Genomic DNA, 12,953 nt, shown 5'->3' on the forward strand with positions numbered 1-12,953 from the left:
CAACATAATTTTTTTAATTTTCCCTTCTGATGTTTATGGGCATAGAGGAGCCTGCTGTTGGTGTCTGAATAACTTGTCATACTGTTATATTTTTATTATTTTTACTTTTCAAAACATTTTATGCCACCTTTCCAACCTGTTCATGGGTCCCAAGGTAGTGAAAAATCAAAAAAATTAAGTAATTTTTAGTGGATAGATATATGAAAAAGAATTTCACAAAACTCAAACACAAACAGGAAGGAGAGTCAGGGTCATTAAAGGAATGCTTAGTGTTCTGCCATGGAGATTTTTTAATTTGGTGTTTTATATACACTTACAGCCCAATCTGGACAGTGGAGGCAGCTAGAGAGGGCGCTGCTTCCACACCACCCTCCCACCTCCTGAGGACTTTCCAGATTTCACAGGGAAGGAGAAAACAGCAAAACCCCTTGCTACCACCAGAAAGCCCTCCCTTGGGGCCAATTGACTTATATCACCTGGTGTAAGGTCAAGGTAGCGGTGCAACTGACTGCAAGCCCAGGGTGGAAGCTGACTTTTGTCAGCTCTACCCTTGGGAATGCCCCCCCCCCATTCCATACACCAGGACAAAACTTTTGCAGTGGTGGGGCTGAGGGGCATCCATCTTTTGCAGTGGTGGGGCTGAGGGGCATCCATCTGCTCCCTCAGTGAATGCATTTGCCCCTTTGCAAAGGGAGAGGGAAAACACATCAGCACAGGATTGTGCTGCCTCCTGAGGTTAGTCTGACTCCTCTCTGGATTGGGCTACCCATTTTTTTCAAGATATAGCTTGTGTTATCTTAGGGATTGGAGTAAAATGCTTTTCATACTTGTACACACAGCATTATTAAGCATCATTTTTGTTCAAGTGGGAGGATACTATAGTTATGTATCTACAGTGTGGACAAGTAAACCAATCATACTAATGAGACTTGATATTTGTTAAGGAATCTATACAGCAAAAAAAATCTGCCAAGACATAAGAAATTAATTTTATGAATGTGTCTTTAGAAAAGTGTGAACTTGTAGATTATACCTCTATATTCATATATTCTTGGAAATTATGAAGTATATAGAACTGTGTCAGTGTTCTCTGATTGTGAATTTTGGCTGCTGTTTCTCAGTGCCATTTTCCTTTGTCCTCACGGTTTCCACCTCATTTGCCCACATTATGTTTGAATTTGTGTGATTTTAATAATCTATGCAGTTTTGTTTTATCGTTTTGATGCTTCACATCAGACATAGTATAATGAAATCATTGGCAAATTTACTGTAACCAGTAAGATTGAACAACTACATGAGCAAATGAGGCAGAGGTCTACTAGGTTAAACAAACAGTATCTGGATATTCTCCCTCCAGGCAGCTGGAGTCAGTTAGGAAAATGGAATAGGGAAGAGAAATTTACCTCCTTGGCCCAAATCCACCAGAGCATTTCTGCAGAACAAAGGATTTCTACCCATGGATTACAACTTCCTTGCACTGCAGCCTAAAATGTCCTTGATAGGAGATGAGGACCTCCCGGAGTAGCGTTTTCAGGGGCATTTTGGGCTTTAGTCAGTGGAGAAGGGGAGAACAGTGCACTCCATGTGCAGATTCTTCACATCAGACATAGTATAATGAAATCATTGGCAAATTTACTGTAACCAGTAAGATTGAACAACTACATGAGCAAATGAGGCAGAGGTCTACTAGGTCCCTGGAAACACTCTAGTAGATGCAAGCCAGTGGTTGCCGTATCCACTTAAATACAGAAGACCTGATTTGCAGGTTAGTTTGACCTCTTTTTACTGTGTAGTTTAAGAATTTTGTTTACATGCATTTTGGAGACCTGTATACATAGTTTGCTATAGTTCTTTCCAGATCAGCAACAGTGTCTTGTTGTGTGAACAAAACCATTTTAAGAAGAAGAGGAGGAGTTTGGATTTATATCCCCCCTTTCTCTCTTGTAGGAGACTCAAAGGGGCTTACAATCTCCTTGCCCTTCCCCCCTCACAACAAACACCCTGTGAGGTAGGTGGATCTGAGAGAGCTCCAAGAAGCTGTGACTAGCCCAATGTCACCCAGCTGGCGTGTATGGGAGTTTACAGGTTAATCTGAATTCCCCAGATAAGCCTTCACAGCTCAGGCGGCAGAGCGGAGAATCAAACCCGGTTCCTCCAGATTAGATACACATGCTCTTAACCTTCTACGCCAGTGCTGCTCCTAATGAATAAACTAATGAAAACTTCTTATTTTCATATGCAAATAGTTTAAGATACGTAGTTAGTGGTCAAAATGTTGTGGTGTTTGTAATCTGAATTACATACCAGGGGAAGTTTGTCTTAAATATTGATATATGGGATCATTATTGAAAATAAAGCTATCATTTAAAGCAAGCATTTATCAAATTCTAATAAACTTGTTCAAATGTATTTTTTTAATCAGCTGACATGTTAACTTTCATTTCTCATTATTTTTATTATGATTATAGAGTTTGCGAGCTTCTACAAGGTGGAGCCATAATGAATAGATTTTACCAACCTCATGAAGCTCATATTCCCTACCTCCTCCAGTTGTTTATAGATTACAATTTATATGGAATGAATTTAATAAACCTGGCTGCTGTGAAGTTCAGAAAGGCAAAGAAAAAAGGTGTGCATAAAGTCAAGTTCATAAACATTTTTAGATATCTCTTGTACATTTCATAAAAATCTTCCTTTGTAATAATGTATATTCCATACTATTCTGTTAATCAGTGCCACTTGGTGTGAAAACAAAGGTGAAAAGGAATACTCTGCTTTTGGGAGAGAGGGGGTGCATCACAAAATTAAAAACCAATAGAATGTTGTTAGTGCCAATTTTCTAAGGGATTAAAGACATAAAACTAGATCTAAGATAAACAGCATTCTTCCTGCTGGCGGATCATACAGTTTCCCAGAATTTGTTCTCCTCTGCAGTATAAAATGTGCTATGAGTGTTGGCCCATTTTGTGAAGAACAAAAGTATGGTTAGTCTGTTGTGGAAAAAACTTTTTTCAGAGTTGTATTTATTCAACAATAGATGAGTTATAGTGGACAGAATGTCTACTATATTCTTTCAGCGAGTAGTTTCTAGGGGAATGCTGGCTGCATATGCAGCATATCAGTTTGAACTATCAAAGTGGTAATCAAGAGTTCATAGTCAAGTCTCTGCTTATTGGGAACATCGTATGATCCAACCAATGAAGTGCAGTTCAATACAGTTCAGAGGTCAGGAGGAGCAACAAAGCCACCAAATTGTACATTGTAGTCAACTTTTTAATCTTATCCTGCATCCTACTGCCTGCTTGTAGGTCCTGACTTGTTCTGTTACACCAGTATTCTGCCAAAGGGAAGGGACTAATATTGCAGCCTCTGCAATGTTAAGGTAGTGTGATTTCCCTTTCATCATAATGGACCAGAGCAGTTTAGGAGCAGCAGTGCACCGTCACTGAAGCAGGCACTAGAACTTGTGGCCAAAAATGCAACTCACTGGCTTCTTCCAACCTTCCAGTATTACAGTGGCATTCTGCATGAAATAACAGGTGATTGGAATGCAGAATATTTTACATAGACAAAGAGTTAACCAGCAGTTCTGTTTGCTTCATGTTTCTGCATCTGAGGAATTCTATTCCCACTCTCTTCTGCCAGTTTAATCTCTGAAAAGGCAGTACAGTGAGCCTGAGACCCCAGAACAATGTGTCTAGTTTCCTCTCATAATTAACATTTTTGGGTCAAATTATTTCACGCTGCCCTGTAAGAGGAGGATTCCGTGCCCTGGATTATTCAACAATGAGACTTCATGTTCAAACAATTTCCTTTATTGAAAACAGCATCAGGATTGAACATTCAGACTTCCATTGACAGACCTCACCAAAACAGCTTCCATTCTTACCCTTATACCATCTCCCTCCCTCCCCCCCGGGTACATTGCTTGACACCACCTTTTGGTGCCAGTTCACAAGGAAGAGCAGCATCTCTCCATTCTCATGGGAAGGAGAAGACACAGCCTTCACTGGAGCAAAGCAACCTGTACTCCCCAATGCTTTGAAGTGCTAAAGCCAGCAGGTGCCTAACAAGCAGATTAGCCCATGCCTGAAAGCAAAACTGAAGAGCCAACAAGTGATAGCAATCCCAGAGAGAGGATTTCACATCCCGCCCGCAAGACATGACAGAATCGGGCCTGAACAGGGCTGATTATCTTGAGCCTACTACAAATCATTATTCCATTTTGAGGCCATACGAAATGCTAGATCTGATTTAGTATCATCTAGAACTAATTGCTATAATGAGAGAGCTTGTCAGGAAGTAAGAACTCTGCTTCTGTCTGGTATGGCAGTTCTTCAGACCAACATCCAGCATTCAAAGTTTACAGCCTCTGTCCATGGAAAGGTGTAAACCCTTCATTATGTGTCCCTGTTAAGATACAACTAACAACTAATTAAAATTATTGAGATCAGATAATGCAAAAGTTATAGAATCCATGAACCTTTTCTTTGTGGTAAAGAAAAATAGATAGGGGAATGATTTGTAGCAGGCACAAGAGAACTGTTTAATACCAACTCTGTTTTGTTAAAATTTGGATCATGGTCTTCCACTCACATGACTTCGTTAACCAGTACCCCCACCAAAAAAAATGGGAGATCACTTCACAATTCTCCCAGTCTGTCCTAGTTCTGAATTTTTTTTCAAAGAGAGTATATAATTGTGTAATGCAGAATTTGTATTTCTATTATAATGAATTTAAAAATTGGATTTCATATGGAATAAGTGTTAAGAATGAAATGGCTTTAATTTAGACAATTGCACAAGTCATTTCACAGTGGCAGCGGCAGCAACTTGTGGAATCTGTAGTAAGCATTTCTGCACAGTTGTGTATCATGAGTCCAGCTATTGTGTTGACTTGCTCCTTATCCTCCTGGTGCTGGGTACACAGCTATCCACAGAAATCTAGGCAGTAAGGTTTGCTCTCGCTGAGGTCCTTTTTAGTTCACAGGTACCATGGCGACCTGAGTTTGTATGCAATTGAAAAAGATAATTAGGTGATCTGACCCTGCTTGGCTGGATACATTGAGATCCAGCACCTTGCTGTATTTGTGGAGAGATTGATCGCTGATTGCACTGCATCTTAGGGCCAAATTATACTTTATGTTTTAAATTGCATTACCTGGTATTCCCTGAAACCCCACAGTAGCTGCAGAGAACAGCTTTAAAGAGAGAGAGAGCCCAAACAGGCTTAAAATGATGCAAAAACCACACTGGGGAGGAATGGAAATAATTCCCTTCTTCCTAGTTGTCACATGGGCAAATATCTGGAGGGCAGCAGGGCCTTTTCCTCCTCTTGTGAAATCACCCTGTCTGTTTGGCTCCCCCCCCCTTTTTTAGAAGCCTTTCCATTCAGCTGCTGTGTCACTTCAAGAATATGACATGGGTTTGAGTAAACCAAACCCAGCTATTTATAAACAGTAATGTTTTAGTACGGCCCTTAAGCTGATTATTAGATTCAAGGTCATTGATGTTTTCTTGAGTTCCACGTAGTTATCTTGACTTACTAGTATGCCTGATTTTGGAACCTGTATAGTATAGTGGTTTTAAAAAATGTGCTGTGATCTGCAAGATCCTTGTTCACAGCTTTCATCTGTCTCAAATTCTCTGTGGCCATAAATAAATTATACTCTATCAGCCTCAGATCTGTCATCTTCAATATGGGAAATTACTGGCCTAACTTGCAGGACTATTGTAAGAATTTCAGTGGTGATTATCAAATGTTGAGCACTTTGAACATTGGACACAAATACTAAGAAATACTGTTCCTTGTCAGCCTTCTGTTTTCCTCATAAAAGTTGGACCCTTCGAGTTTTATGAGCAAGTTAACAGGGTTTCAGTTGGGAAAAAAATCAAATCAACCTATCTGCATGATGAAGGAGCTAGGTTAGATGCTGGGAAGAAGCCTACATCAGTATGTGACTTAAGACAACAAAATTTGAGTCTGAACTTCAAAAGTATTTTGTCTGTGTATTGTTGATGGCAGCTTATTTTGTTCTGATGCCCCTTCTTGAATTCCCTTAAAGTAAAAAAGTAGGTGAAGATAATGAGCAAACACCTGTAGTTCTCTTGCGTGACTCTTCTTGAGCAGACATCTGAAGAAGTCTGTGTAGCTTTTCACTAGGCTGGACAGGACTGACTTTCATGACGTGATTCTAGCTTCATTCTCACTCTGGAATTGGAATGTATTTCTTTATTTAAAATATATATACCTTTTCTGTGATGCCCTTGAAGCTATGATATATTGAATGTGTAGCTCAAGGAATGGTATATGAATGCTGTTTCAAAACTGAGATATTTCAAATAGTTTTATAAATTAGTAGAATCCAGTTATGAGTACTAGAAAGTGCTTTCATTTTCTCTTTATAGGTGATTCATTGGCTGAAACTGAATGCGTTAGAGATTTATCAGGACATTCAACTACCAGTACCCTTCATCGATGGGAAGATAATCATATACCAAGGTTGGCATGACTGAAGACTTTTTTTAAAGCTATCAGTTAAACACAAATTTGTTTTCAATAAAATATACAGGTTTAAACATCATTCTTAAGTATGTATATTGGTTTCAACAGTTTACTTGAATCAAAAACTTTTGTTTAATCGTTTAATCAGGGAGAAAAATGGGATTAAAGAATGTGGGACTAACATTGAAAAGTGTGCTTTATCTTCAAAGCCATGTTGGTTCTACTGTGAGGCTGTAATTAAAAAATAGAAAAGACAAAATATTAAAGGTGATCTTTTTCTTACAGTGGTCCAGTTAACTGTGCCTAACTACATTTAAGAGATTAGAAATAGAAACAGGATTGCATGCACTCTTTCTCCTGGAGGCAGAGGACATCTTGTGTGGGTATTCCTCTACCCTTTGTAAGGAGGCAGGAAACAGTTTTTGATATCACTTCCTGTAGTGGCCTGGAGGCCATCTTCTCCCCAGTAGTTTTCCTGCCTTAGCAGGGAAAGCACAGATTCATTCAGGCTTCTATAGGATCTGATTCTTTCCTACCTTTCTATTGTCCTCAATCCTATTATATTTGTCCCATTACTGTGTGTTTGTGTGTTTGTCTTCTTCCACTTTGTCCTTAGAGGATAGCATAAATACAGCGTTCTGTATCACATACTTTTCTGCCCTATTTGTTCTTGACGTGTAGCCAGCTCAAGAGGCAAGAGGACACTCTCTCTCTCTCTCTCTCTCTCTCTCTCTCTCTCTCTCTCTCTCTCTCTCTCTCTTACTTACTTACTTACTTCCTTCTTAGGCTGGATCTACATATGCAGCAGCTGTGCCATTTCAGACAGCACATGTTTGTGGATGCTGCCATACAAAACATTCATGTTTCTTTTAAACACCTGCTTTCCCATATAGCTCCTGTGTTCAACTGAACCACAGATCTCTCAGAGACTGTCCCTCTTTCATAAACCTATGCATCAATATATGTGCCCTCTGAGTATACACTCTCTATCTTGATTATGACAGGATCTTGACTTGGTTCTTCAGTTCATCTAATATGACATGATTCCATTTTCATTTCCGTTACTCTTCTTCTCTCTTCTCTTCTTGATGAGTGTATTCAGATATTACAAACAAATTAGAATTGGGTGAGATTATTATGCCTGCTTTATAATGGTTCTCCTCCATTTTCCACTTGCAAGCAGAACCAAGATTGAAGATTTCCCACACCAGGAACTATTTAGCTGCAGTTTGTTGTAACATCCAAGTTCCAACTTAGTTTTTTACTATTAACCAGGATTCCAAGCTGGGCTTCAATTCTAATGTAGTCCCTTGATTTCTAAGTAAGAAACAAGGTATTTTTACTATTAACTAGGATTCCAAGCTGGGCTTCAATTCTAATGTAGTCCCTTGATTTCTAAGTAAGAAACAAGGTATTTTTACTATTAACTAGGATTCCAAGCTGGGCTTCAATTCTAATATAGTCCCTTGATTTCTAAGTAAGAAACAAGGGGGGAGGAATCCACTGTAAAAGAAATTGTGGTTAGTTTAAAAAGTCTTCAAGCTCTGTTCAGTGCACAAAGGATGGAGATTAAACCATCATCGTTCTCATCACAGTTTGTTTGTTATATCTAAATGCAGCTTTTACTGCCTATCTTTCTGTGCTGCTGCATACAGTTTAGAGCTCTACCTGTGTTACTAGTGTGGAAATAGTGATGACGTGGGCATTGCAGCCTTTGGGTGTATAACTGATGCACCTGCCAGTTGTTTACATCTTTCACATGAATAGGAAGACTTCATTCTAACTGTGGCCTGAAATGTTTTGAATGTGAAATATAAGAGTGTTTATTTAAAATGTGTTCTGATTTTAAAGCCCATAATGATGGTCAGTAATGAATCACTACATGCAATTTTTTCTAATAATTGAGCTTAAGGGAAGAATTTATTTGTAATCAATACTATGCTTTGCGTACCCTTTACTAATCCTCCAATTCTAATTTAATTGCAGCTCTTTAGTGCTAGAAGATGTTGAACCACAGAGTACCTGTGAGTTGGAGGTGGATGCAGTGGCTGCAGATATTTTAAACAGGTTGAATATTGAAGGTAAATAATGGTTTTGTGTATAATCCTTTAGGATGGTAACAAGTTCTAAAATTTCATTATTTATAATGCACCATTAATGTAAATGATGACTCAGGCAATGAGAAAACCTAACAGGGAGGGTGGTGAATGTAGCCCAATGTAGTGTGATGTTCTTAAGGCTTAGTTGCAATTAGGAATGAAGGGAGGAGCTAAATGTCATTCTTGTGTTTTAAGCAGGGATTTATCTGAAGAAAAGGAGAGAGTAGTATCGCACATATGTTCAGTAAAGTAATTCTATGCTTTTAGCAAGGGAGATCAGGTTAATTTAAGTAGTAGGAAAACTTTGGTCAAGTTGAGACTAGTAAAACTGGACAAAGGAACACGGGGCAGGTACAGAATGAGGGAGAAAGCAGTATAGGACAGAGGGAGAGTTGGATGAGGCTGTGGTGATCTTTAGAGGTGAGCACACAGAGTTCTTGCTGGATATGGAAGAGGAATGAAAGCTAATGAAGTGATACAATAGGTGGTATGGCACAGTATGGGAGAATTAAAGTAGAGATTTTTCTCTGTACCACCTTTTGAAGCTATTTTACTGCAGAGGGTCTAATAATAATCAACTGATAAGAGAAATCTATGTGACAACATTTCACAGGTCATACAATGAGATAAATTTTGATATTTAAAATTCAAAATTCCTCTTCTATCTTGATTCTTTGTACTCTTGATTTCTACTTCATAAATGTCTGGTAACGCTCTAGAGCCTATTTTAAATGCCTAGTAAAGGTTGTTGTTGGTGTAAAGTAGAGATTTAGGTTGAAGGAAAAATTACAGTATTCAAGACAAGAGATGACGAGAGCATGAATGAGAGATTAGCCAACTGAATGGAGAGTAATGAATGGATTCTTAAAATGTATTGCAAGAGTCAAGTAATTAGTTGAGGGTAAGAGAGGAAAATGAAACGGGTAGAAGAGCACATGATGCAGAGGCCTAGCTGAAGCTCATGTACTTGTGGGATTTATATGAGATATGAATGCAGTTACATTTAGATAATTCCAAAGATGCATATTCAGCATTGAGAGTTATCCTAACAGGTACAGATTGGGATCAAGAACAGATATGCTGAGTTTGAGATGGTGGTGAAACACATTCAAGTGGCTGTATGTCAGAAAGCAGTTGGAGATGCAGGACTAGACAAACAATAAAAAATCTGAAGTTCATCTGTATGTTGTATATGTTCTAAGTAGCACTGAAAGCTATGGAATTTGATGAGATCCAAAGAGTAAGTATAGATTGAATAGACAATCAAGAATATTAAGACATTCCCAGCAAAGATGGGAAAAGCAGAGGAGGAGCTTCCCAAGTGTAAAATTTCTCTAGTAAATCTTCAGTCTGAAATATTATAATAAAAATTACATAAGGAATAAATAAACAGAATTGCAAATGCAGTTAACAAATACCTCATTCTGTAAAAATCAGAATTGAGAATGTTGGTAATGTCACTCATATGTTCTTGTTGCTTTATAAGATAAGGAAAAATACACACTATTAATCCTTTAACCATCCTGGGCAGCATGGTATTTGTATAAAACTGTCTTCATATGCTAGAGAAGTTAACTATTATGAATGCTTTGCCTTCAAAGAATGAATGCTTATAATTATGTACTTCCAAAGAAAGATGTAGCTCTTTTGATCAGCAAAGAATGTATTGGCAAAAATTAGTATTCATTTTAATAAGCTTCATATTTCTGATGCTGCGTCTGTGGACTTTTACTTTTCCAGCCCAGATTGGTCGGAACCCAGGTTTGCAAGCAATATGGGAAGATGAGAAACAGCGTCGTAGAGAGAACAGAGAGTCCTCTCAGATTAGCCCTCCAAATTCCCAAGGTAAGCAGTGACAAACTTTACTACTTTGTCAATACAGTAACTGAATAATTTAAGCAGTGTTCTTGATAATGCATTTAATGATTGTCAAGTTTTTATTGTAAATTATCTTGAGAGTCACTTTGGCTGAAAAAATGGTCTATATGGTTCTGTGTGTGGGCCACTCTAAGTCCTGGTTTCTTTAGACACCTCCCATTTTTTCTCCTCATTGAAATTGTGCCTTCAGGATCTCACTTTTAAGAAACTCCCATCCCAAGATGTTTCATAGAATATATTCAATCTTGCACCCAGAAGTAACTCTGGTGCCTTATTAGTTACATGGAAAGGAATACTTCCTAACTCACTTCCCCCTCAGACTTTTTGAACCTTAGGATTACCTCATAGCATTTGAAGTAAATGCTAATACAGTATTAGGGATGAGACATTTCTCTCACATATGCAGTGTGATTCTCACAAGAGAATTGGTCTCTCTCTGACACAATCTGTTTCCCTGTCAATTTCCTCAGTTCTACCCTGACCAGAAAGAAGACTGATTAGCTCTGTTCCAAAAACCTGGGCTAGAAATTCTTCTCTACCTAGACATAAACTCCCTCTTCCTGATTAGAGTTTTGGATTCTCTCTGTCTTCCCCCCACAACACTCTCTTCCAGCCAAAACCACAGGCCTCTCCCAAACACTAAAACACATTTGCTCTTTCTAAAACTCAAGAGTTGAACTGCTGTCAAATCCTGTCTAAAGCTTGAAGAGCTTCTAAAACTCTGTCCATTCCCAGCCTGTCACTCACACTGTCATGCTCTGTGAAGGTTTAATGCTTTACATTCTGGCTTTTCTGTCTCTGCCTACTGCAAGATCTGTCACATCATGCTTGAATTTACGTTATTGAAGAAAGTTTATAAAGAGGGAAAATAGTTGCTAATTGCATTTATTTAGAAAATCTCTATGCTTCCACACCAGAGAACCTGCTCAACTGTTAATAGACTATCCAGTGAAATGTAATTTCCCTGTTTATAACTTTTAGCAGCCTTTGTATTGCTACATTAAACATTCAGTATAACATTATTTTCTAATCTGAAGATCGTGGATTTGTGACTGCTACAGAGAGTGAAAAAATCTTTCAGAAAAGACTTAAAGAAATCCTCAAGCAAAGTGATCTCTCTGTGTAAGCATTTTTCTAAATATTTATCATCATTATTTATGAGCTTTAGTATTTATGAGCTTTAGTCACCCTGACAATTTTTCATTCTGTTAATTAGAGCATTACCTGGAGCAGTAAGTTGTGGTAGTGGATCACCAGAATTATCTGCTGAATTGACACTACATTCTGAGGTAGAATCTCCAACAGTTGTTCCATGTTCACCAGCTAGCATGATCGAAGTGCATAGTGATAAAGAACCAAACAAAGGTTAGTATTGTTACTACTGTTAATTTTTAGCCTATACTGGTCCTAGCTGTAATTGTTTTTTTGTGAAGAAGCTGAGGGAAATATTGTTTTACTTCTGTTTCCAGCTGGGTAAAGTGAAATGGGGAAGAGAAATGTAGACATATAAGAAACAATCTTTTACTTTTGTGATCTTCTGCCTGTTTTTCTGAGCCAGGAAACTGTTGGGAAAACCAAAGAACAAAATCAAAGTGCAGAAGGTAGACATTTTCTTCTGACCACCTGACTTTCCCTTATCCTTCTACCCACATTAGGGGAAGGAGGGCTGCCGGGGAAGCACCAAGAAAAAGATCTTTCTTATTTTTTTACTCTTCTGTATATCTCTCTCACTAAATTTCTATTAGATGTACAGAGAGATATGGTCTATTGTACTCTCCTCTGCCTATTCCATTTCTCAATGTCTCGTCCCCTCAGCTGTTGCTTCTCTGATAAGGAAAATTTATGAGTGTAGTCTTACCCACGAGGTCCCAGGGAAGAGACGACACGCGGAGATTTCATCTGGTGGAGAGAGCCAGCAAGCAGGAAGTGCGGGATCCCGTGATCCTGGCAACTCTGCCGTGCGCTCGCCCCTCACACCTTTTATTAGGGTTTCAATGGGGGCATGTAAAAAGGGGTCGGGCAGATGGGAGAACGGGAGAGCGGGAGATCATCATGTGATGCATGATCTCATCGGGCTGCTACGTGCGGGAGGAAGCATCCATGTCTGGGTCTAATCTTCACCTGAGGGCAGGAGCCTTTGTGTCCCTTTGTATGGGACACCTGGTGACCGCGAGTCAGACAGTTCATGACCCGTGACTCATGGGGGGAGCGTGTGCGCCCGGAAGGCCGTAGCCGGCACCGGCATGCCTGGCGCTCCTTCTACGGTTCTGCCGGGTCCGCGGGCTCACCCCTACATCCCCCTGTTTCTTATATTTTAGGAAGGAGGCCGAATCAGTTGGGGCAATTTAGGGGGATGCTTGCCTCCCCAGGGACTTGCTCAAGCTGGCTGAGCTGTTTGTGCAGCATGAGGACCTGGTTGCGTCGTAGGGGAAAGTCAAGGGGTTTCTTACAAATGTTACAGGCAAAGGCAG

General features: G+C 39.2%; 1 protein-coding gene across 1 annotated transcript in view; it reads left to right on the plus strand.

Moving 5' to 3' along the window:
- Window positions 1-12,953, plus strand: part of REV3L (REV3 like, DNA directed polymerase zeta catalytic subunit) — a 96,029-nt gene that overhangs the window by 24,247 nt on the left and 58,829 nt on the right. Inside the window, exons 4-9 of the mRNA XM_048492641.1 lie at window positions 2,469-2,629; window positions 6,409-6,502; window positions 8,492-8,586; window positions 10,345-10,449; window positions 11,520-11,604; window positions 11,699-11,847. Of these exons, the coding sequence (XP_048348598.1) occupies window positions 2,469-2,629; window positions 6,409-6,502; window positions 8,492-8,586; window positions 10,345-10,449; window positions 11,520-11,604; window positions 11,699-11,847 (689 nt within the window). The remainder of the gene's footprint in view (window positions 1-2,468; window positions 2,630-6,408; window positions 6,503-8,491; window positions 8,587-10,344; window positions 10,450-11,519; window positions 11,605-11,698; window positions 11,848-12,953) is intronic.

This window comes from Sphaerodactylus townsendi, linkage group LG01 (assembly GCF_021028975.2).
Source record: "Sphaerodactylus townsendi isolate TG3544 linkage group LG01, MPM_Stown_v2.3, whole genome shotgun sequence".
NCBI classification, from domain to species: Eukaryota; Metazoa; Chordata; class Lepidosauria; order Squamata; family Sphaerodactylidae; genus Sphaerodactylus; species Sphaerodactylus townsendi.